General features: G+C 30.9%; 1 protein-coding gene and 1 long non-coding RNA gene across 3 annotated transcripts; one reads left to right on the top strand and one right to left on the bottom strand.

Moving 5' to 3' along the window:
• Positions 1 to 790: 790 nt before the first annotated feature.
• Positions 791 to 3,003, bottom strand: LOC107891190 (aluminum-activated malate transporter 8). Of its 2 annotated transcripts, none has more exons than XM_016815901.2 (6): positions 2,638 to 3,003; positions 2,402 to 2,542; positions 2,040 to 2,312; positions 1,855 to 1,967; positions 1,569 to 1,715; positions 791 to 1,483 (listed from the first exon to the last, which is right to left on the bottom strand). In XM_016815901.2, exons 1-6 carry the CDS (start codon positions 2,921 to 2,923, stop codon positions 953 to 955), a joined length of 1,491 nt encoding a protein of 496 aa, XP_016671390.1. In that variant the 5' UTR covers positions 2,924 to 3,003; the 3' UTR covers positions 791 to 952. The 2 variants fall into 2 exon arrangements, with proteins under 2 accessions (XP_016671390.1, XP_040956699.1); XM_041100765.1 differs by having other exon boundaries at positions 2,040 to 2,309.
• Positions 3,004 to 25,645: 22,642 nt separating this feature from the next.
• On the top strand, positions 25,646 to 26,860 carry LOC107892876 (uncharacterized). Its single transcript, XR_001682649.2, has 2 exons — positions 25,646 to 26,261; positions 26,532 to 26,860. It is a non-coding gene; the product is annotated as an uncharacterized lncRNA (long non-coding RNA).
• Positions 26,861 to 27,139: the final 279 nt, after the last annotated feature.

The following is a 27,139-nucleotide window of genomic DNA, read 5'->3' as shown; positions in this document are numbered from 1 at the left end:
ATTTGTGAAAATATTTTCACCAAAGCTTTGGTGAAGCCTAAGTTTCAATATTTTAGAGATGCTCTAAGAGTTGCGGATTGAAAGTTTGCAAAAGGGAGAGTGTCAAAATATAAATTTATAGGGTGTGTTTGATTGAATAGAAAAGTGGAGGGATGAAAGGAGGGAGTGGAAAAGTGGAAATAAAATAAATTTTGAGTGTGTTTGGTTGGGAAGAAAAGTGAGAAGAGAAATGATCATTTTCCATGCTAATGCATAAAAATCAATACTTCCAAATTGAAATGATGAGAGAGATGTGTATGCTAGTCCAAATTTATGTATTTTTCAAATGTTTCATTTTTTTTTTCCATTTTTCAACTCTACCAAACAATGAATGGAAAGACTACCAAAGAAATTATATTGTTTTATCCTCTTAGCTCTCTACTCATTTAATTTTTCATCATTCCAATATTTTTTTCACTCTACCAAATTAAATTTCTTGCATTTTCAATGTCACGTTGCATGAGCTATTTATTAGTTTTATTTAAGTGCTTAGTTATTATGTTGTGAGGCTTGTAGTAGTGGTAAATCAAAGTATGATGTAGAGAAATTTGTGAAGTTGATAAATATAATCACATTTGTTTTACTCTCTCGTTTATTTATCTTCTTATTGAATTTTAATTCCTTATTATAAAATACAAACTCAAATTGGCTTCAACCTCTCATTTGGAATCTTTTATAGTTGACTTCCCAAAACGAAAGAAAAAAAAGGTCTCACATATATAGCCCAAATTGCAAGAAGCTAAAGAAATTATTAGCAAATCCTTCCCTTTTTCTATATATTATAATGTGTAAAAGAGGGAAGAATTAGCTAATAGTTTCTTCCCTCTTCAATTGCCCCATATTGAAAATAAGAACTAATTTGATTAGAAAAATAAAAAGAAAGACAAGCTAATCACATGTTAGCAACAAATATTTACAGTGCTTCTATTTTTTTGCCAGGCTTTGGCACTTGATGCTGATCACAAGCCTTCTCATTCTCTGGCGAATCGGTGGATATAATTTCGTGTATTGTGATAACAACATTGTCGTTGGCGGTGCTATCACCATCCAAAACAGGTTGGATTATTCCCCTATGAAGCAACTGCGGTGGTTTCTCGGGTGAAACAGTTGGTTCCACTGTCTCCTTTTCGAAGTGAGCTAGTTGGGAAAGTTCATGGACTGCTTCTGATATTTTCTCAACGCATTTCACTATCTCAACCAAGATCGAGCCCACTGTGGCTGCTGGTAATATTGCTGCCAAGTCTGCATTCTCTAAAGAAGCAGCTTTGAGGGCGAACTTGAGGTCTTTCATGGCAGCTTTGGAGTTCTCCACATGGGTATTGGCTGAAGAATATGGATCTGTCATTGTTTTCATCGATCTGGCTAATGCTTTTAGTGTTTTCCCACATTCTGCACTCATTCTTGTACATGATCCTTCTATTTTACCTTTGAATTCTTCTGATCCCTGCAAATTAATGCGACCATAAATTAAATGCTTTTCTCCAAATTTGCTGTTTAAAGATTGTACACACAAGTTTTAGAATATATACTTGGATATGATCAGAGCCGATGCAGCCATTAATAGCTTCAATCTGGTATGCACATTGTCGAGCAAGGGCTCCAATCTTCAAGTAGTGTTTCCATGGGTGACGGAGGCGAAAGCGTCCATGTCCAGGTTCCCATCTTGCAAAATTTGCCTGTTATTTATGTCATTAGATCAAAATCATGGTATCAATTATATTAAAAGGAAGAGGTTAATTTTAGAGCAAGTACAAATGTTAGTGGCATGCATGTAAACTGCAATGGCCAAGTTTAGTGGAGAGAAGCCAAACTCACCAAAGATTCTTCACTGCTCTTTGAGTTGAGAATACTTTTATATCCCTGAGGAAATGACTTGCCGGTGCCCATGCCATCACTTTCAGAGGATTGAAAATATACACCTCCAAATCCTGCATTTAGTATTGTTATTAATATATGCAGTATTCTAATTTTATATCAATATTATTTTTGTTAATGCACACCTTCAAGGTAAGTAGCAAGCTTTTCGAGGTTGGAAGCGATGGCCTTGTGAAGATCTTCACCGGCCCATACTGGACAAACAAATATAGATATAAGCATGCAGGTTGCTCCTCCCATTATAATTGTTGAGAGTCGTTGGTGAGCCAAAACTACCAGTTCATTCACTCGGTACCCCGAAACAGCTACCAAACTGAATGTCAGTATAAATATCAGCACCCCATAATCATATCTTGCCTTGATCCTTGGAAAGAATCTTGAAAATGTTGCTGCTGCTGCTGTAATAATCAACACCAATCAACTTGCATGAGTACGTGAAAACATATATAGAGAAACATATATAGTTTATTTTGACACATATATATACCTAAAAGGAAAACAAGGATTCCAAGGACAATCGGTTCTCCATTCTTTCCGAAGAGACTTGCAAAGTAATCTGCTCCAAGTCCAAGAGCACCGGCGAGAAATGTAGCAAAGCCTCTATTTAAACTCTTGCTTAGAGTTCCACCTGGATATATATATATATAATAGGATAAAGATATGAGTAATGTTCACTATTTTTCAACAGTTGAGATTTTTTGACAGTCTCCTGGAGTAACTTACCCACTGTGAATTCAAATACGACCACAACTGTTAGCACCGCCCACATTCCCGACACCCCAAAACCATCATAGATAGGCCTAGCATAGTACAAGAGTGACACCAATGTGAGAGCAAGTCCCACTTTCAGGGAGTGAGTAAGCCTTCTTGGGTCATCTTGGCCAAGCCTTTTGATGCTCTTAGCTGTTGATGTAACCTTGGCCTTCAATTTGCCAGGCAAGGCCTTAACCCTGCCCCAAGCACCCGCAAAAAATCTGGCTTTATCTTGGGCTGTTGAATCAATATCCATGGCTGTGGAAAGATGCTTGTTACTTTTTCTTTCGGTCAAGGTAACTAAGAAGAGGGAATGTGTATGAAGAATTGAAGATTGTCCTCGACTGCCCTCATATTTATAAGTAGAAAAGTTGGGTGCCAAATAATATTTAATTGGGGAATGAGAGACAAACATTTAATTTGAGGGATTTCTACTTTCTAGTGCTGAGTAGACCTAACACATTGTTTATTACTACAAACAGAAGCCCACTCTTTATTACAAGAATAGAGAGTTTAGCCCACTCTCACACCACAAATATATATTGTTAGTGGCACAGTGGGTTAGTTTAGCCCACTAGGATTCAGGAGTCAGAACCAAAGGCTTTGAAGCACCATCTGTTGTACTTTCCTTGAGAAATAGGCACTGTCAAATTGGCTTCGACAGCCAAGTTTTTTTCTTTATTTGGACCCCTTTCTAAAATCTCTTTTACTTGCATTTGGGGTATGTCAATTACCTAAACTCAGCTGGATAACAATACTTAATTTGCTAACTCAGTTTATATCTGTTTTAATCTTTGGTACTGAATTATCCAAACCACAAATTTTTTTTAGGGTTTTGTTTTTTTATTCTTTTAATTAACAAAGTGGAAGGATGATGAGGCTAAAGCTTTAAACTATTGCCAAATAATCTAGCCAAAAGAATCTATTGTGTTAATGGCATTGGACAACAATCAGTCCTGCCCCCCCTTTTTTTAATTTATTTTTATATATAGCCTAAAGCCAAAATATTTGAGGAAAAAAAACTTGGTTCAACAAGAACAACGTGCATTAAGTAGTATGAACCGTGGGAGTTGGGAATCAATTAAGAAATTAAAAAAGAAAAAAATGTCCAACAAATCATAGTGTATGCCTCTAGTTCTCAACAGAACCGAAAGTTAAGAAGTAAGTCACCATGATTCTTTCCTGCAGTAAGTTATTAACATTGAAAATGGATGCACAACATTAGATGATGGTGACTTTGCATAAAAGAAGAAATAAAGTAAGAAGTGAAAAGATAGCGGATGACAGATAATGTTATTAAATCGATACTCTTTTCCAGCTTTTAGATATTAAAAAAAATAAATGAAAAAAAACAGACATGGCTAACTTAAATGATGTAAACACTGATAATCCCATGGTTTAAACATTCCATATTTTTATTTTGTTTACCTTATAATCATAACCCACCAAAGATGACTCGTCAGCAATCACTACTCGTTTTATCTTTTAAAAGCAATTCCTTTCAGTTGGTATGCTTATATATTTTCCTTGTTGGAAGTTTTAGAGAAGGAATTTCATCTCCATCCTTTACGCAAAATTCTTACATATTTGGCATAAAATACCTGAAGTTGGTTGAAAATGTGGATGAAATAAGAAATTAAGGAGAGTGGAAGAGGGAAACAGCAAAGCAACGAGTAGTTGAATTCTATCACTCATGCTATCCCATCTCAACATTATCCGATTTCCAATTATTTTCTTTACTTCCTATCGTGCTTATGGCTTTACATATCATTTGAATGGCCTGAAATCCACGTGAACAAATCCAATGTATATTTAATGTATTGATGTTGATGGTCTAGGTAACTTGCTCTTCTTTTTTCAAAATCGTATCTACTATTCAAATATCATGCTTTATTATAATATTTTTAGAGTAAATTTATAAATTTAAATAAATATTATTGGCATTGAATTCAAGTTGAATCAAATTGAGTTGAGATTGAATTTTTTTTCTTTCTTAAGCACGGCTCAAAATGAATTCGATCAATTCAATCAATGGAATTACCTTACTTTTGACAAGGTATAATTGAATGCTTTGTTATCTTTTGCTTTTTGTCAACTTTAAGATAAATTTCTCACATCGATTTGATGAATTTATTTGTTATAAATATTTTATTATTATAAAATAGATGCCTATTAGGATAAGAATTTTGATGTATTTTAGGAATTTAATGTCTATTAGGAGTAGGGCTTTGTATAATTCTTACTTCCTTACTTATATAAATATAGACTTTGGAGAAGTATTGTAAATATTTTATAGCTTAATAAAATACATATTTCTCTCTTTGTTCTCCTATATTTTTTTTTACTTTATTTGTTGTTTATTTTATAATACATTATCAGCACAATGCTCAATTTTCTTCTAGCTTTTTTCTTAAGTTCCCTTGAGAAAAGATTGCAAAGAAAGAAAAAATTCTAGGCAAATCACCAAAGGAAAAAATGCTATAAAATTAGGTGAAACTTTTTTACTCTTTCAATTAGTTTAGCTAGTTGCAATTGAACATGCAACTAAAAGATAAATTTATCGATTTTCAATTGGTATCAGAGCTAGGCACTTGGTGTACTAAGTAGCGACTCTACTATTGAATTAGCCAAATGAGACAGAGAGACTCTTAATCTCAAGACCCACTATGCTTGATGGCACATATGAGAGCTTATATCAAAAGCCTTTTTATCAAAAAGGCTTGAAAGATTATTTTATTTGGTGAGAACCACCTACTCAAGAAATCGATGGAGTTCAAATCATCAAACCTGAAACCACCTGGTCAGCGAATGAAGACAAGGTAGCCAGTTTCAGTTCAAAAACCTTGAATGATATTTTCAATGGTGTAGATCCTTAGAAATTCTAAGCATCTCCAAGTGCAATTTTGCTCATGATGCTTGGATCACTCTTGAAACGTCACATGAATGAACTACTTTTCTGACACAATTGAAACTTTAGATGTTAACATCTAGATTTGAAAATTTAAGAATATCACATGAATAAACAATTTCTGATTTTTTATGCTAAACTAGGTGACATCTTTAACGAAGCTTTTGCTCTTGGTGATGAGTACTCGAGTGCCAAGATGGTTTAAAGGATTTTGAAATATCTTCTTGAACGTTTTGCAATTAAGGTGACTATGATATAAGAGGTAAATGATATTGATACAATGATGATTGATGTGCTTATTGGATCCTAACAAACCTTTGACATGAATCTTGATGAGTTCAAAAAGAGTAATGGTAGAAAGTAACATTGCTTTGTAAGTTATTTCTTCAGTTGCAATTAAAGAAGAAAATCTTATGGAAGTTTTGCTATAATAGTTGGCGATCTTAGAAGAAAGTTTGAAAGTCATCCAGATGTATAATGATGTTGGGCGATCTACAATCATGAATAGAAGAAGAAAAAAGTTATGAGTGGATATAGAAATAAGAAGAAAAAAAATTAAATGTCATGAATGCAAACACTATGGACATACCAAGGTTGAATGTGACAACACTATTAAAAGGTTGAAGTCTTTTGAAGTTACTTTGAGTGATTCTAAAAGTGAAGATGTTGATGAAAAAGATAATATCAACAACCATGTTTCTTTTACTTCCCAGTTGTTTACAATAGTTGCAATTGATTCAAAAACTTTATAGATTGGTTGACGCTTGAACCAAACATGAAGTTACAACCGACATAACAACTAACGAAAATCAAAATGAAGATATTTTGAACATCATGAATACTCTATCAAGATTTCGTGGAAAAGATCCTTATTGTTCCATAAGTTGTGGCTCATATTTATAGAGTTGTTTAAGAGTTAGCATCCATTGCACCCCTATTGAAACATCTTATTGAGGTAGTGTCTATTGATGCAACTATCGAAGAGGAATTTTTTTTTTTTACGTTCTTACTGCTAGTCTTTTCTTTTTGTTTATTCATGATGTTTCCTACTTGTTATTGTTTTGTGATGTTAATGAAACTTTAGCTTATGAAGATATTCCTCCAATCACAATTACCTCAACATTTGAAAGGCTATCTAATGTTGATAAGGTTAGACTTATAGAGCATCTCGATGAAGACTTAGCCTATATTGGCAAGAAACTCCAGCACTTAGAAAGTCAAATGAAGCTCTTTAACAATAAGAAGATTTGTGGTCTCTGATACAAAGAAAATTTGCTTGCTTGTGGATCTTTGAGCAATAAAGGGGGAGAATAAGTCATACTCACCATGAGGGAGTCAAGGGGTATGATTTTTTTTGTTGATTTGATGATTGATGATGATATTTTTTTCATGGATTTTATTTTTATAAAAAATTATAAAAATTGATTCATGCGAAAAATCATACCCCTTTACCCTCCCAACAAATAAATTATAAAAAATTTAAAAAATAAAAGTCATAAAAATTGGTTCAAATGGTTTTTTTTATCCCGGGTCAATCAGTTTGTACCATTAGGGATGACAATGGAGCGGGGTGGGAGTGAATATTGCTAAATCCACCATTGCTCCACAGTTAGCATGCTCTACTCCACCACTAGCCCCACTTCACTATCAATGTATATTCTTGAAAACCCTACCACCTCTATGGGTGTTGGATGCATTCATCCTCGTTCTACCCCACCTCACCCCATTCCACTCCACTCTGCTCCACTTCAATTTAATTTTTGCTACTTATCTTTAATAATTTCAATCTTTTTTTTATGTAAAGTAAATATTTAAAAACAATTTCTAAAAAATTATTTAAATATAAAATATAAGAATATTTTTTTCTATATTACATTTTTACATTTTTACCCTTTTAATAGTTTATATATACAAGGATAAAATAGTACTTTCATATAGTGGAGCGGGGTGAGACAAGCAATTACCATAACTGCTCCATATCCACCGTCCAAAATAAAAAAAATCCACCCCACCCTATCCTATGTCACTTTTCAAAAAAAAAAATATCTGCTTCGAATCGAAATCCATTAGGTGGTTCAAGTTTTGCCATCCCTACGTATCGATTCATAGGTCAACCGATTTTAAAATTTATAATTTTTTTTAGCCCTCAATATTTACAGTATTATTTTTGTCGGTCCATACCCTTTAAAAATACTTAAAAATTTTAAAAACTATTTTTTCATATTTTAAAAAATAAAAGTTTAAAATTATTTTTTAAAATAAAAATGCGAAAAAAAACTCTTTAGAAATAAAAAATAAAAAATATCTTTTACAAAATATTTTTAAAATATAAAAATTTTCAAATTTCATTGTTATAAAAACCGGATTGAACTAATTGGACGAGAAATCGACAAGTCAACCAATTTTTTACCTCTCATCGAATCAATACCCCAACCAATTTCTGGTCCACCTTGTCCAACCCGGTTTAGATAACATTGAATTTTAATTTTTTATATTTTAATTTTTTAATTTTAAAGAATTTTTATTTTTCATAACTTTTTTTTAAAATGATCATTTTAAAATTTTTACTTTTTTAATATGATTTTTTTGGGAAACCCAAATATTTTTTGTACTATTCAGAATATATATTTGGATAATAATAGTACGTCTATATTATTTGGATAATAAATTATTATTTTAATATTATTTATGTAAATTTCCCAAAATTTTTTGAAAAATAGATAACAATTGTGTAAAAGTTGATTCAATTGAATACAAAGAAACACTTCCGTCCGCTTTTTTTAAAATTTATTTCCCATTCTTGGTTTTAGTTAATTAATTAATTTAATTAATTATTAAATCAAAATATTTCTTTAAAAAGTGACATGTCAGCTTTACAACAAATTAACATTCGCCACATGCACAATTTATTATTAATTAAAATCTAAATCATATTAAATAATGATTATTTTATTATATCCTAATCATCGTCATCAATGCTATCAATATTTTGGATGATTTTTGTTAACACCGTTAATAATTTTACCAACTTTGAAGGATTAATTTACTTACTTCTTGAAATTAGAGGGATTGGTCAAGGACTTTCACCCATAGTTGAATGGCTGATAAGGGGAGTGTTAAAGATCATACTTAAATTGTTTGAATGTGTTGGTATGTTTTTTTTTTTTTTTAAATATAAATGTTAAATGGAGATAATTAATATCGATATATTGTTTGGATATAACTTTAGTTGCGACTCAATTTATATATGAAAGATAATGTAATATTTAGGGGAGATTATAAAAAAATGAGGTGGATTGTCATATTAGCAACAAAATAATTGAATCAACAAGCTTTAACGATTACGTTTGCCATATAATAGTTCAAAATGAAAAATGTGGCTCAAAATACATAATTAAATGTATTTTGGTGAATAGCTTAATTGATATTTTTTGGTTAAAATTTAAGTGCTTAACATAACATCTAAAATTGGTATTACTTGTTATTCTCTAAATTTAATATTATCTTAAGAAATAAAATCAATGTAATAAAAAATATTTTGAAGATAAAATTTGAACGTGTGCTAATATCATGAGCAACGTGGGGAGATATCGTGTTCTTTGAATCTCCATAATTTATGGTAAAACAATATGAATATTATTCTGACAAAACCACTTGAAATATGTATCTATGCTAAAATCCGAAATTGCATAAAAACACTACCATTGGGGTCCTCATCATTTCATAACACAAGAAAGGAAAAGATAATATTATTTTCCTATCAACCAAAAACATGCATGTTCAGTATACCCAACGCCAATGGACAAATAATGTCCAACCCTTCATGTTTACATCTTTATGGGTATCCAATTCTTTAATCCTTTTTAATCCTGTGAAACACATGTCTGCCTATTTGTTCAAAATTAACCTAATTAAAATACATTTAAGATTCCATTATTTCTTGTACGTACGAGTAGAGAACCAAAAATTAAAGACAAGTAGTTGTTTTTTTGGTCATCTAGAATTTCAATAAATATAACATTTTATCCACCAAATTATTTTCGACAGAAATATTCCCTTGACAACGAATGAGCATTTATCAGAAAAATATTATAAGGATTTTGTTATAATAATTAAGTTATAGAATGATATAATCATAGTAATTGATAGTGTAGAGGACGCAAAAAGTTGTTAAAGTAAAAGTGATTCACTTCGAAGATGATATGAAAAGCTATTGGAAATGGTGATTTTATGGATGTTGAGGTCCAGAGGCGAAGTCAAGGGGGCTGGTAGGGGTCATGGCCCTCCCTAAAATGGAAATTTTACTTTTAGTTCTTTTATAATTTTAAAAATTTTAAGTTAGTATATGGTAAAATTACACTTTGGCTCCCTTAAAAATAAGAAAAAATTGATTTAATCTTTTCAAAATTATAAAAATATAGGCTATTCAAATGATGAAATTTAACTTTTGTTATCATAAAAATCTACAACTTAATTCCTCCCCCCTCAAAAGCTTTTCTAGCTTCGCCTCTATTGAGGTCGCATTTTAGCAAAGTACAGGCATTGTGTCTTGACTTGTCCTCCTCTCAGGAGAGGGGGTCTTTATAAATGAAGAAGGGCATTCCGTCCCTCATCCTACGGTTGCCTTCTTAGTGGAGTCCAACTTAGACTTAGATTAGGGTATGGTCAAGATATGACCATTTTCAAGGTTGGTGAGCTTGGAAAGTTGGAAACAATAATGAAATTAAGTGCAATGTGATGATTGTCCTCAATGGTGTCATGGCGACATTGTTTCTCTAATGGGTGAGGTGCTCATGTATGGGAAGCGTAGGAGGTACTCAACTGTAGGGATATAACAATTTCCCCTATAATTGAAGAGAATTTTATAAAGTGAGCTTATCTAAGACTATGATAATGGGATGTCACCTTTTGTCGAGGAGTTCACTTGTCCTTTGGAATATCTATGTTGGGGTTAATGATTATTCTGCGGTAACTGAGAAAAATTAAAACGTCTTTAATGAGTATGATTGTCAACTTTTGATGTGTTGTCATTCCTCGAACCAACCATTACTTGTTTTATGCCTTTTTCTTCCTCATTTGTTATTGTTTCTTAATCATGTGTGTTCTATAAATAGCTGGAATCCTCAAGCACCTATTTCTCTTTCATTAAGTGTGACTGTTTTTTGTTTTTTGATTTCTTCAATCTCTTTTAGGTTTTTTCATTTTCTTTCTTGGTTCCTAATTTGTATCCATTAATGGAGGGTCCATCAAAGAAATGTGTTAAAAGGAAGAGAAAAACCTAATATGAGATATTCCCACTACTAGTGATCACATTCTTTGCATCAACATAATGGAGGAAATGCGATGAGTCCTATAGCTAATGGGGATTGAAGATCCTCATTATCGGTATAAATTCTCTGTTAGACAAGGCGAACACCTTATAAGCTGTTGGAGAAATTGGTTAAGAAAACAAATTTTGGGCATATAAGAAGTTTGAAATGTTTTCTTAAAATCGAGCATTGAGGTATTTATAGTAATAAATCCTAAATCGAATTATTACTTGTGCTTTTTGCAAGGCGGTCAAAGTCGTTTCCCAACTTTCTATCAAACAATCTTCTCCGCTATTCTCGAACCCCGAATTGCTTTGAGTGTGGGTTTAAACGGCTCAAACAAAACGAACTGGATGCACAAAATAGAAACTTTTATTAACTTTCAATGGGAAAGTCAGTTTCTCTCATGGGAACTAAAAACTTTGAGCTATTTAGAACATAGAATTTATTCTTGTAAATAAATTACCACTTTTATTTTATTTTATTTATTTAGTTAATTGTTTTTTTTATTCTCTTAATAATTATTTTATTTCTTCTTAGTTAATTCTTATATTTATATTAGTTTAATTATATTCTTGTGTTGAAACTTTTATTTTAATATTTAAGAATTGCAAATCATTGAGTTCTATTTTTGAAATACTTCATTGGAATTATCCCATTGTAATTTACCCCCAATGGAAAACACTAGTATTGTCCATTGATCATGAAACTATGTAAGAATGGATACATAAAGTTCACACCCAATTAACGGAGATAGCTATTAATCAAATATAAATAAGGAGAAAAGATTGTATGAAATAGAGATATTATCTATTTCCAATAGTTTAATACCACATCAATAATTTTATTCCGAGTTTCAAGTTTTTCATTTAGATTTGATGAAAATCTTGAAATTCAAGATGAAAATATTGATGTGGCATTAAATTATTGGAAAGAGATTATACCTCTGTTCTATACAATTATATTTTCCTATAAATCAGTAAGTTAAATATAAGAATAGGAAAACTAAATCGATAATATCTCTCACTACTACTCAATTCATATACTTTTAAAATTAGTTTTTTTATCCATGCTATGCACAAATTGATTGTATCTATTAATTAAAACATATAATATTGAATTATTAAAAAAATGATATAAATTTTTGTAACACTTTCATAAATATTATTATTGAAAAGCTAAAAATAATATAAATATTTAACTTTTAATAATGATGTTAAATTAAATTGTAGTTCATATCAATTAAGACAAATGGTTTCAACTTTACTCTTTTTAGACTATAATTTAAAGATTAAAAGAGAAAAAAAATTACATAATGAAAAAATGTATACAAAATAAAAAAAAATATGCTCACTCAAAAAGAAAAAGAAACACATAATTGGTAACTAAAATAATAAATTAATCTACATGAAATTCAATTTTCAATAAAATTTAAATTGTAGGGACTTGAAACACATATTATATTTTCCTATAATGAATATTAAAAATCATATATAATGATTTAATATTAATAACAAATTAAAAAAGATTAACTATGTATATAATTTTTTTTTTCGTAATCTATGACTAAATCAATTGTAGTAAAAATTATTGACATATATAATCATTGTTATATGAATAGATAGTTAATATCGATATACTTTTATAAAGAAATTAAGTTGAAATAATATCTATTTTAAACTTTAATCAATAAGAACACATGATGAATAATTATTGTGTCAAATTGAAAATTCACATAAAAATGGTTTATTTTATTGTTACAATATATATATATATATATGTTTACCAACTGTTATTAGAATTAAGACGAGCATTAAAGCAAATAAGTGTTATTTTTATTATTATCTTTGTTTCACAAATTTGTGCATCGATGACTTGATTATTATTCATAGTCACAGATAAATTTTTTATATGAATTAAATTTGTTTAACGTTTTATTTGACAAGAATTAAATCCGGATTGGAGGAGTAGATAAGCAATAATCCTGAAAAAGAAATCAGTATCTGACATCAAGGCGATGTGTCGATTAGAAGCTAGTGGGCTATTGTACTTGGGTTTCATGGTAGGGGCTGAATTATGAGCCCTAATTTGAACGAATTGGGTTTACATCAATTATTCCGTCTGGAAGAAAAGCTCAATAATAATAAAAATGATTTACTTAAGAAAAGAAATAATTCAGAATTATTTTAAATATTCCATGATCAATTTAGGATGTTATCTAAACAAAAGCATTAGCTTCCCCATTGATCCATGATTTACTTAAGTTAGTGATAAGTGTTGTAATGAGCTTTAGAGAACAAGGTTAATATGATTGGAAAAGATCAAAAACCCACCCTGTGGTCCATATCTATCTCTCAAACATGTAGATCTGAGTAATGGGCCAAGCACAAGGGATGCTTTGTCCATTGCCAACTGAGTTTTTCCTTTTTGTTGTTGTTGGGTTATATCCCATTGTTTTGTTGACACAATGGACCTTCTCAAACTTGTCAAGGAAAATCGTAATCATTACCATCTCCAATTATGCATGCATTGTTGCTTTTGGCATTTGAATTTACTTGAATGCAATGAAACAAAATGATAGGCATACACATTGCATATTTAAATACAGATCTCAAGTATACAACGCAAAGGAAACATAATGGGATATTGACTGAAAGATACATGGCATGATGATGATAGTGAAATCGACTACTTGGGACATTGGATTTGTCTACACCTTCTGAGGCACTAAACCTATTCCAAAAATCTTTTATCTTTTTCCAGATCAGTGAAGCTACCCCTGAATCAAATATATCATAAATTAACAAGCTTTGATACATATATAACAAAAAAAGGCAAGGCAAGGTGGAATATTTTATTTTACTTTTTATGATAAAAACAAATATATCTAGTAACAATGGTTTATTCTAAAACTTGTGTCAGTGACTTCTGTCTGTTGATTGTGTGTAAATTATTTGTCCTATAAATTTGAAGTCAAATAAGAACTACAGCTACGATAGAATAATTCTTAAATTACCACTGTTTCACACTTTTATAATTGTAAATATTAAAAATATATATCTTTTAATATATATGCCATGAAAATAAAATTTATAAAAAATTTTATAAATCTTTCATGTGTGTTGTATGATTTATGTTAGACTACTTTTTTTTTAATAATATCACCTGCAAAAAATCACCGTTTTAATTATTAAAAAACCTACATATGGTAAATGTTTCAAACAGCTTCCTCAGAGACACAGCCTAACAATGGCACAACCCTTAGTTTAATGTGAAAACCCTAATTAAAAAAAAGGAAAAAAAGAAGAAAGTAGTTTGGAATCCAACAAGAATAGTTAGGTAAGGGCCATATTAATTTAGAGAGATTAGGTCTTTAATAATTATTGATCGACCTGTCTGTGTGTCGTGTCTTTGAACAGTGATGTCTAGAACATGTCATTGTTTATAAAGGTAATATTAAAAAAAAAAAGGGGTCAAAGCAGCAGTGCCTGCCGAACCGGCTACTTGATCGTTGTCATTTGGGTGTAGAGAAGCCACGTTTCGAGTAAAAGCATAAAGCACTCAAACTAACAACCCATGCTACACCCTATATTTAAATATATATTAACAGTGCCAAACTTGCAAATTCACGGTAAATTATGCCATGATTAAAAAATATTTTAATGAGCTGTGGTGGTAAAGATTATTATTTTCTAACTTATCACTAATAGTTACGGCCAAATAAGTTGTCACATATGGTGAGATTTATTACTTTCATGAATTTGACTATTTTATGTGAAAGATTAGGGTTAGATTAAGATTTATCAACGACTTGAAAGAATCAATATTTCCATGCGAAAATATGTTTAAACGTTTAAGATATTACATTTGTTGAAAGAGCATTTCCTTTTTCCATATTGTTCACAAAGATTGGCCCCTTAATCAATAATTCCGAATTTACTACAAGAAAAAAAAATACATCTTATAAATTTGAAATTTAAACTTGGGCAGGTACAATTATTTGTTTTTTAAAGTATCCTCGTCACGAAAATGTTTTTAATAACTCTCTAATCCCTTGACTTTTGCGGCTGGGTTGTGGTAATTATGATAGAGAATTATCTACTTCTGAAAAAGACTCAATAATATTACCACATTATTTAATATCAAAACCCCCAGGGGGTCAACAACTTTTGTTGGGATAGATTACTAGGGAATGAGGGACAAAGAAAAACCTTAACTGTACACATCCTTTGAATGGCCACGACATCACCATTTCCTTGAACAAATGGTCCATGCTTTTTGTTGCGGACGACAACATGAATCATGTGGCTTTAATTTTTGGCATTGGGGCACTGGGCAGCATTTTCAAACAAGGTAGGCCAGCCTAGGGTTATTAACCACAACCATCTTCAACTTCAACCGCAATATAAATTTAGCTACTTCAAACTTTAATTTCGTCAATCTTACCAACATTGATACATTAGACAATCATTTCGGCTTCTTGTTTAAATGTTTACTGGCTTTTAAATGGAGATCATTTTAAAATTTTACAAGGGTAGTTTGATTATTATCTTAGGTTAATTATATCTCTTGCACAAAATTATATACAAATTTTACCGAAATTTTGAATCTCGAACAAAGAATTAATAAAACTGTAGCCACCACAAATCAATTCCTGCAAAAGAGTATATCAAATATGTTTTCAAAATAAACTAATCTGTGGTCGATCAAAATGAACATTTTATATCAATTTAGGATTTTTTTTTCTGACATACTTGAATCAAATTAGTATTTATCCAAATATGTTTGCGTTGAGTTTAAATTCTTTCAAACCATAGCCGAAACATCAGTTTTATTGAGCTTGGGAGCTTCGGCCTTGCATACCCTTGCATGTAAGTGTTTTCTTGATTTGTTTTACATAAATTTTGTATTTTTGTGATTGTTGTCTTGATATCTAGTTAAATCAAGGGTTAAATTGTGAAACCGTCAAACGTTTAGAAATTTACCATTGATGATTTTGAATGTTTTTTTTTATGTTAATTGATTTTGTTGGAAGCTTGGCTGTTATATGTGATTAAATTGTAAAGTAGTTTTTAGTAATTTTAGTTTAAGGATCAATTTGTTAAAATAGAAATTTAGGCATGGAATTCTGTGAAAATTCTGAAAGTTAGGGACTGTATATAGACCCTAGAGTATTCAGTTGGCCTGAATTATGATGAAATTGTGTTAAATTTTTGGAAGTTTTGGTTTTTAGAACTAAATTGAATAAAATGTAAAAGTTTGGGGCAAATGTGAAATTTTATTAAAAGTAAATCATTTGCACTAAATTGAATGTTATACGAAATTAGAGCTAATAAATTGAAATAAACTATTTTATAGATCAAGAACAAGTAGATAACCGAGGAAAAGGAAAAGTTGTTGAATAGTCCCTGAACTTTTGCTATCAATGCAGTTTAGCTATGGTAAGTTCATACGGTTTAGTTTTTGTATAAATTAAAATGTTATACTAACTGTGAGTTGAGATTGTTGGATATTCTGAAATTATTGAATTGTAATAAGTTGATGGGAGTCAAGAAAGCAATTGATTTGAACATTGTTACTCGATATTATATTGAGTTGATGAACGTAGGATAAGTTACAATTGGCATGCCAATAAGTTTTTAATGTGGGTTTGACTTGTGATGAGATGGATATTATTGATTCGTTACTGTTCACAAAATATACTGAAGTCCAGCATTTGTTACGGACTATCATGTTATATTTATTGTGATTCTGGTGTGTTACCGAGGGCAGATGTAAAGCCTTCGGGCATGACACTTAGTGCCCAGGTGTATTTCAGAGGGATATTAGCCTACATGCTAGGCACTTGGTGCCCAGGTGCGTTCTCGGTTGGTTAAGATCGTTTGAGAGTTCTGGATGGTTAATCGCGTATTCGAATCCGTTATATCGTTCACCGAACAAATTTACAATGGTTATATGATTTGTAATTAATTCTTGTAAATGGTTTTATGATTTTCAGATTAAATAACATGAGCTGTTATTGAATGTTCTAGTTTAATTGATCAGATTATACAGTATGTGCATTATTGTAAAGACTCATCGGTTGGATGGTTGTGATTGATAAGATTTTTGTATATTAACTATATTGTGTGAATGATATGTGTAATACCCAATTTTAGCCCGGGCTCACATATGGAAACATAATTTTTGAGGATATGCAATATTAGATATGATATGCAATCCTAGATATGATATGCAATCTTAGATATGATATATGCAATCTTAGATATGATATGCAATCTTAGATATGATATATAATCTTAGAATATATGATTTTGTAATCTTAGAGATTTAATTTGTAGATACCCTTTAATCTCAGCCGTTGATGTAACTGATATGTACCGTTGGATTTGGGGAGGCTCAACTATAAATAGAGGCCTCTCCCTTCATTGAAAAAAAAAAGGAAAAAGGGGGAAGACGATTGGCAGTTTTTTTAAAAGTGGCTTACTATTTTTTTCTTTCGATTATTTTTTTACTTATTTATGATTTTAAAAAAGGGGAGAAGGTGATACCACTGCGAATTTTATTTATTTTATTTAGCCCCTCCGCCTTTTAATGTTTTTGTAATTAAGTTTTTTTTATTTTTCTTAATTTACCCTTTTATTTATTTTTATTTCAATTGGGTCTAAGTTGAACGGCGTCGTTTTAGAGGAGAAGGGAAAATTTCCCTTCCAGCCCCTCTATGTAATTCGCGCGTTCAAATTAATCCTTTTACTGTTATTTATTTGCGGATTTACCCCAGTTTTTTTATTGCAATTCAATTTAGTTTTTCTTTCTTTTTTGTTCTTTTAATTTATTTTATTAATTAATAACGTAATCATTTTTTTATTTTTATTTTTTTAAAATCTATACATGTATATTTTATGCACATATTTTTAACTTATGTTTTTCTCACATTTATATATGTATATATATGTATATTTATTTTTTTAAAAATTAATTTTGATAATGTACTCATTATTTAATTTTTTTATCCATGTATATTCCTTTTATATGTACATGTATATTTTTTTTAAAACGAATATTTTCCTATATTTTTTTAATGAATATTTTCATATTTATATGTATATATTTACGTTTTGTTTAATGATTAAATACTCACTTTTTCTTTTTTAAAATATACCTATTTATTATTATTTTATATATGTACGTATAATTATATTTTTTCTTTATTTGCATAAGTATATTATGTATTGTATTTATATATAAATTCTATAACCCAAATATACCTATTTATTATTATTTTATATATGTACGTATAATTATATTTTTTCTTTATTTGCATAAGTATATTATGTATTGTATTTATATATAAATTCTATAACCCAAAATTTTATTTGTAAATTATATGTATATTTTTAATCTTCATAATTTTCATGTGTATATTATACGTCTTTTGATCCTTATTTATTTGTTTGCTATCCCATCCATTGTATAATTGTGTTTACATTTAATATTTTGCATGTCATGGATTACCTTTTTTTTATTATTTCGTTTATTCATTTGCTTATATTATTTTTATGTCGATGATGTTTTTATTATTGTTATTATTATTATAGCATTTGTATGTATAAAATCACGTTACATCATTTTTTTACTCAAATTTAAAGATAGAAAATTTTTAAAATTGAGATAATGTTCGTATTTAGGATTTTCAAGGGAATTGAGCCCTAACGTATTAGGTTCCGATTTTCTTCGTTAAATCCGACAATCGAGATTTCTCTTCAATCAAAAAAAATAAAAACTCATTATTGGGAATTCAACACGTTGTGTCCTAACGTATTGGATGTGACGCATTGATTTCTCGAAATAAAGATTTTTTTTTAAAAATCATGAAGGAAATATTCCGAGTTTGGGATTCTAAAGGAATTGTGCCCTAACGTATTGGGTGTGATTTCTTAAATCTTGGATAAGTGGATGTTCTTTTAAAGTAAAGGAAATATTCCGAGTTTGGGATTCTAAAGGGATCGTGCCCTGACGTATTGGGTGTGATTTCTTAAATCTTGGATGAGTGGATGTTCTTTTAAAGTTTTATTGTATAAATATTCTGACCTAATTCATTTTGGGGGAAATTAGAATGTTGTGCCCTAACGTATTGGGTGTGGCATTTTTGCTTCTCTGAATTGAAAAGGGTCTTAATATGCAACGTTTTAAGTTTTTAAAGATTATATTTTTAAAATTTTCGATCTTAAGACATTAATTAATTAACTAGGTACCAATTTTTGGGCGTAATGAGGGTGCTAATCCTTCCTCATACGTAACCGACTTCTGAACCCGTTTTTCTAAAATTCGTAGACCAAAGTCGTTTTAGGTGACTCAATCACACCTTAATAAATGATTGGTGGCGACTCCCAATTTTCATTTTTTAAAGTCGGCAACCTAAAATTTTTTGTTTTCAAAAAAATGGTTTCGACAATATGTTATTACAATAAGTTTATCGTTTTAACTGTTGAACTTACCAAGCTCTAGTAAAGCTTACTTGAGTCTTTTTTTTTCTATTTCTTTGTAGATTACGTTTTGTGGAATCTGGCGATCGGATCAGCTCAAAGAATCACACTATTCGGATATCTTTTGGTGGTTTTTGATATTTTTATCTTTGGGTTATATGGCATGTAATAGGCGTGTTTTGTATATGTTTTGAATATTTACTACATGTGTTACATATGAGATTGATGCAAAGATGCTTAAGCTTGGCATTAACTTACTTGTGTATGTGCCTTTAATCTTGGTGTAAATATATTCATATAAAGTTAGGTCATTTGATATAAACCTTATGTAAGTGTTTGAATCATGGTATGAATGAATGTGAATGAATATGAAGAAATGGTAAGTTTGGCATAAGCTTTATATATGAACTTATGAACTTGAATGCAAATTAGTTTGGTGTGACATGTGAATTGAGGTTGATAATTGAATTGTGGTGTCAATGAGGACACATTGGTTAAACATTTAGGTTGAATGTTTTGGTATGTTTTAGGTTTGTTTAAATGTGTTTTTAAAGTATGGAAATGGTCGATTTTGATTTGGCTTGGTACCTAAGTTTTGGATGAAAATTTGCCTTGTTTTGGAAGCTTTCTAAGGTGCACATGGCCTCTTCACACAGACGTGTGCCTTATTAATTTTAGGTGCAGGATTTTTCACACAGTCACAGTTAGTTACTTGGTCTGAGCACACAGGTGTGTGGGGTAGCCACACGGCCATGTCCCTGAGTCACATGGTTTGGGCTCTGTAACATGGCCTGACCGCACGACCGTGTGACCCCTGTTTCTAAAATTTTCAAAATTTTTCATGTTCTTTTTATTCAGATTAGTCCCTGATTGTTTTCAAGCTATTTTTAGGCCCCCGTAAGCTCGTTTTAAAGCCTGTAAATGTTATTTTGCTATGAATGAAATGCAAATTCGAATGTTATTTAAACTAATAAATGAATAGTTTAATGATGTAAATTATTTTTATATGTGTCGTAATACTTCGTAACCCTAATTCGGTACAAATACGAGTTTAAGGATATGTGGCATGTAATAAGAGTAGATCTGCTCATGGGCCAGACCACCCGGCTCGACTCGAAGGTCCACCCGAAAAGTGGAAGGGTTTGGACAAAAATATAGGCCCGAAAAATGGGCTTGGGCAAAAAAATAAGGCCCGTTTTAAAAATGAGCCAGGCCTCAGGTATGACATTTTGGCCTGAGCCCAGCCCGACCCGAAATTCACAAAATGCCAAAAAATTTGCTATTTTTTTGTTATTTTAATGATATTTTCTCCTTATTTTGCTACCATTTCACTATTATTTTGTTGTTATTATTTAGATATTGTATAACACTTGTTTTATTGTTAATTTTGTTATTATTTTAGAGACATTTTCTTGTTAAGTTGCATCTATCTTAGTAATATTTAAATATACATATTTTTTATAATTTATTTTCAATTTGTTCGAAAATATTTATTTTAATTTTTTTAGTATTTTTGATGTATTATATATATTTAAAAATTATGTAAAAAATAATATAATATAAAAAAATTAGTATGGACGGGTTGGGTCGGGCCTGGGTTTTAGCATTTTTACCCGGGCCGGGCTTGGAAAATTTTTTAGTCCCATTTTTTGGGTTGGGCCCGAGCCTAGCAAACGGGTCTAAATTTTTGCTTGGGCCCAGCTCGGCCCATGATCACCTCTAAATAAAAGTATCTTATATTTAGTAAAAAGCATTCTTCATACTTTATGGTTGTTATAAATAAAAAAATTATTATAGATTATAAAAATTTTGACTGTTATAATTAAATGTTTTTATAAAAAAAAGTAACTATTATAAAGAGTTAGAGGTGTTCATGGGTCGGGCTTGGTCCGGTTCGGGTCGGGCCCAACTAAAAATTCAAGCCTATTTTCTAGACTTGGCCTCGGCCTCAGCCCAAAAAATGGGCCTAAAATTTTTTACAAGTCCAGCTCGACCTGGCCCGCCTGTGTTAATTTTGTATATAAATTTCAAATATATATAATACATAAAAAATGCTAAAAACATCAAAACAAATATTTCCCAACAAATTGAATATAAATATTAAAAAAATATGTATACTTAAATAACACTAAGATAGATGCAACTTAACAAACAAATGCCTCTAAAATAATAACAAAAATAACAAATGCCTCTAAGATAATAACAAAATTAACAATAAAATAAGTTTTATACAATATCCAAACAATAATAACAAAATAATAGCAACATAATAGTACAATGGTAACAAAATAGGGTGAAAACAACAAGAAACTAACATTAACAAAAAAAAACAATTTTTTTTCCTTTAGTGAACTTGGGCTGGGCTCGGGCCAAAAATGCATTACCCGAGGTCTAGCCCGTTCTTTAAACGAGTCTTATTTTTTGTTCAAGCCCATGTTTCAGGCCTATATTTTTGACCAAATCCTTCCACATTTTGAGCGAGCCTTCAGGTCGGGTGGCCCGACTCATGAACAAGTTTATAAAGAGTGACAATAATTTTAAAAACCAAAATATTATTTATTGTAATCCAATCAATTAACTAAAATATTCATTTAAAAAAACTAACTAAAATATTCAAATAGAGAATAACAGGTAATATTCGGGAAAATATTAAAAAATGGTAAATATACAATTTGATGGTTGAATGTTTCAAATTTCAAATTGGTATCTCCAATTTTTTTTAATTAGAATTGAGTTAAATTAGAGGGAAAGTGATTGAGCGGGAGGGGGGAGGTGCGATCATGTGACAGATGTAGCCAACACGTGTCTAATAAAGGAACAGAGAAGGACAAAGACAAAGTTGAAGATAAAAAAACATGTAGAGGGGCTCCAAAGCATTAAAGAAAAAGGCTGTTGCCAATAGACTCAACTCTCCTCTTATTGGCTACTTTCAGGACCTACCATCAACTCGTGGGACCCTTCTATTCGTAGAATTACACGACGTTCAATTTTTTATTTAAGAAGAAGAAAGGAGTTTTGTTTTGATTTGATTGGACGGTGGGGCCCACTAGGGGGGAGAGATTCTTCTTCATTGGATATATTTGTATGCGGTTTGTGGGGCCGACGCGTGTACTATGTACAGTGAGCATTAATAGGAAAACTCCAAATTCAATCTAGTCATTATATTTTGTGGCAATTCAAATATATAGATCATGGCAAGAGCGTAAATTTTTTTGTCAATTTATAAAATATCATTTCATTATTCAGTTTTGTTATTTTTGTTCACCTAATTATCTTGATTTTTTTAGGTGTTTTAATTTTTTACGTTAGTCAACTGGTGATAAAAAAAAGTAAAATTGAGTAATTGAGTAATTATTTTGTAATTTTTCATAGTTAGGTGACTAAAAAAATATTAATAGTTGAGTGATCATTGTACAACCCAATTTGCCCGGGCCCACACCAAATTTTTACAGCCCAAACACCCTCAGCCCAATTACAAACAGACCCAAATCAAAACAACCCAAAAATTTACAAGCCCAAATGCACCGGCCCAACTACCCAAAGCCCAACCAACCCAAATTTCAAACTAGGGTTTCAGTTTTCTGAAACCCTAGCCTAGCCTAGTGCCGCCACCATCATCACATCAGCAGGGCAAGTGGTCTGCCACCGCCGCCTTCTGTCACTGTCGCGCACTGCCGCCACCGTCGCTCACTTGCCCAATCAACATCGATCCTTGCAAAATGAAAGAAACAAGTTGTAATGGCTATAAAAGCCAAACAAAAACAAATTGTAAGGGGTTCAGCCTCTATTTGATAAAGAACAAAAATAAAAAAAAGGTTGAACATTTTGCTCAGTTTTCTTTTTTTCTTTTGCTTACTGTTTTTATTTTTTCTTAAAGTTTATTTTTTTTCTTTTTTTTTTAAAAACACGAAAATATAAAGAAGGAAAATGAAAAAAGATAGGGTCCTTTTACCTTTTTTTACCTGCGCTGCGCCGAAGGACGAGAGGACGAATGGTTTCGTCCCGTTTTTGAGTCTTTGGCCCTCTTTTCGCAGGATTCGGCCCTGGATCCGTGGCCTAGAAGTAATCGGCTTCAAAAAGGGACAAAAAAGGTCCGATTTTGAACCTCTGGCCGCCACACACGGTGGCTCTACGGCGGAGGCTCGCCGGAATCCTAGGCCGGACCATCGCCGGAAAGGGAAAAAGAGAGTGTTTTCAAGGAAGGTTTTTCACATATTTGCGATTTTGGCCATGAATTTTCGCGTCTATTTTGATTTGGCCCCGCAACCATGTGCGTGCATTTCACTGGAACGGTGTCGTTTGGTCAGCGAGGGAATATTTCCTTTTCAGTCCTTCCCTTTTTGTGCGTGTCGCAATTTGATCCATTTCGTCTTTTTACTTTCAAATCAGCCTTATATTTTCGTTTTATTTCAATTTAGTCAGTTTTTTTAGCATTTTTATTATTTAACCTTATTATTATTATTATCGTTACTATTATTAATTATTATTAATTTTATTTTCCTTTTGTTTATATGTTACTATTATATTTAATACATTAATTAGTAATATATATATTTTTAGCTTTATTTTTATATCTATATATATATATACATTTTCATAATATATATGTACACGTTTTTTTTATTAAATATGTACATATATACGCATGTTTATATACACTTTATAATCTATACGTATATATCTATATTTATATATATTTATATACATTTTTACGAATATACATATACTTATATTTTTTTATATATAAACTTTATATACATAAACGTGTATATACATACTTGCATAAACTTTTATATTCAATAATTTTAAGATATATATATACATACTTTTCTTGTATTTTCATAATTTTATGTATCTACATACATATATATTTCTTTTATATGTACATATATATTTTAGCATTTTATAATTTTCATCTATTTTCCTTTATTGTTTTTTTATATTCATTTATGTATTTATTCATATGTCCATTTTTATGTGTCGAAACCGTTTTTTTGAAAACAAAAATTTAGTTGTCGACTTTTAAAAATAAAACTGGAGTCGCCACCGATCCTTTATTAGGGTGTGATCGGCTCACCTTAAAAATTATTTTGGCCTACGAATTTTGAGAAAACGAGTTCGGGAGTCAGTTACGCACGAGGAAGGGTTAGCACCCTCGTAACGCCCAAAATCGGTACCAAATTGACTATTTGATGTCTTAATCTCGAAAGTTAAAAAGATTTTAAAATAAGCTTGAATGATGAAATTTACAAAAGGATAACTAATTGTTCAAGTCATGTAAAGAAATCGAGTCCCAATACGTTAGGGTACAATTCCTCATAATCCCCGAACTTTGAATATCACTTTATTTTATGTGAAAATCTTCATTTTGAGAAAGTAACATGCCACACCCAATACGTTAGGGCACAACAAGTTAAGTTCCCAAAAATGATTTTTATGCATTTTGAATAAAAAATATTTTCGGTCATTTAAGATTGTCAAAGAAAATCAGAACCCAATACGTTAGGGCTCAATTTCCCTCGAAAATCCCAAACTTCCAATAATGCTTTTATTCAAAAAAAACCTTTAAGTTAAGAAAATAACTTTGATGAACGGTTAAAACCAAAATATATTTTCAAAATGGGTATATCAAAAGTTAATTCAAAATGTATATGAATACATATTTACAAAATATATATATATATGAGCACAATATACAAGTAAGCTTGAAAATATGTATGAGCATGCATTTAACACGTAAATACAAGTGTACATATAAAAAGGGAGGTAAAAATATATACAACAAGCTTACAATAATTTCTAAGAATATGCAGGCAAAACATGTGTATGTATACATGAAAATTGTGGAGATAAAAAATATCGAAATATGCATATATATATTTACAGAAAAATGTATAAGTATATCGTAAAGAAAATATAAAAAAACATATGTACATACATATTTATAAAAACTAAAATATAAAAGTTTATTTATATATGTAAAAGTTAGAAAATAAAATAAAAAATGTATAAAATATATAGAGGTATATGTATACTGTATAAAAGAATGCCTATATATATATTATAAAAGCCATGCGTATGTATATGTATCATAAAAAAACAATGCCTGTATGTTATAAAATAATAATAATAATGAATATAGCATATGCATATAAAACATTTAAATATATATACAGTATATACATAGATATGATAAGAAACACATGTGCGTGTACATAGGCATAATAATAATGGTATATAATATTATAGTAAAAATAATATAAAAAAAAGATACTAGCAATATTAATTAAACAAGCTAAAAAATCTAAAATACAAGATTAAAGGTTGAATTGCAAACCAGCAAAATTTAAATGCTGATTTCAAAAAAAATAAAAAGAAAATAAAAACAAGAAGGGAGCAGATTCAAAAGCGCGTAATAGGAGGGGGACCAATCGAGAAATTCACCCAGACCTCCAAAACGCCGCGCAGAAAGGGCCCGAATTGAAACCAAAATTAAATATGCGGGCCAATTTTAAAACAAATAAAAAAGGATTTAATTGATATGCGTTGCAAAAAGGAAGGGCTAAATGCGAAAATTAACCAAAACCCAAAACGCGCGGATCCTCCCCCGGGTCGGGTCACCGCGCGGGTCGAGAGCCTGGGGGATCAAAACGTCGCCGTTTTAAGGCCACAGAGACCTCCCCCAAACGACGTCGTTTTACTTACTTATAAAACACCAAAATTTCCACCAAAATTCAGTTTTTCTCCCCCTTTTTTTAAGAGATAGCAGAGAAACCCTCTGCTAGGGTTTCTTCCATGCCGCCGCCGCCGTGCGAGCCACACCACGGCCTCCGACGACGCCCCGACCTCCGATTGCGATGGAGGGGGACGATTCAACGGTTCCGGCTAAAGGTAAGTCTTTTCCTTTCTTTTTTTTTGTTATTTTAGGTAAAATAAAACGAAAATAAAAGGAAAAATAATACACATATATACAAAAAGAAACGATGAACAAAGTAAAAACCTTCGAAAAATAAATTTTCTCTGTATTTCTTTGCTATTTCTTGTATCTTTTCTCACTGAAAATCCCCCCTTTTGTTACAAAATATATGGCTTTATATAGCCTAAAAACTTATTTGTTTTACTATATTTTCGCTAATGGACTCTCTGAGTCCGTGTTTGCAGGTGCGTGGAGAGTTTGGCATGCGTGGATGCCGAAACTTGCGGCGTCCGGATGCTGCTGGAGGCGCTGAAGGCGGGGGGAGCTGCGGCGGCTACTGGCAAATGCTGCTTTAGGGTTTCTGCTGATGTTGTTTTTTTTTGGGGCTGGGTTTTGGGTTAATGATTGGGTCTTGGGCTGGGGTCAATTGGGTATTGGGTTTTAATTTTATGGGGCCTGCTATTGTATTTTATTATCGGTAGGGCCAGGCAAATAATTGGTATTACATTATGTTTTAGTTTATTTTTTATTTATTTATTTGTTGTGATATATATATGATTGATTTATTTTTTTATTATTCGTTTTGCTCATATTACTTTTGTTCACATTATCATATTTATTATTCCATTATGCATATTAACACCATACTTCAAAAACGAATTTTTTTTCAAATAAGGCAATGTTTTGCGTTTGGAAATTCGAGAAAACATGCCCTAAGGTGCTGAGTGTCGATTTTTCTTGTTCAACCAAATGACTTAATATCCTTTTAAAAATTTTAAAATAAGGCAATGTTTTGCGTTTGGAAATTCGAGAAAACATGCCCTAAGGTGCTGGGTGTCGATTTTTCTCATTC

This window comes from Gossypium hirsutum, chromosome D09, assembly GCF_007990345.1.
Source record: "Gossypium hirsutum isolate 1008001.06 chromosome D09, Gossypium_hirsutum_v2.1, whole genome shotgun sequence".
NCBI lineage: Eukaryota > Viridiplantae > Streptophyta > Magnoliopsida > Malvales > Malvaceae > Gossypium > Gossypium hirsutum.
The sequence above is the reverse complement of the archived record's forward strand: the minus strand, read 5'-3'. Positions and strand labels throughout refer to the sequence as shown.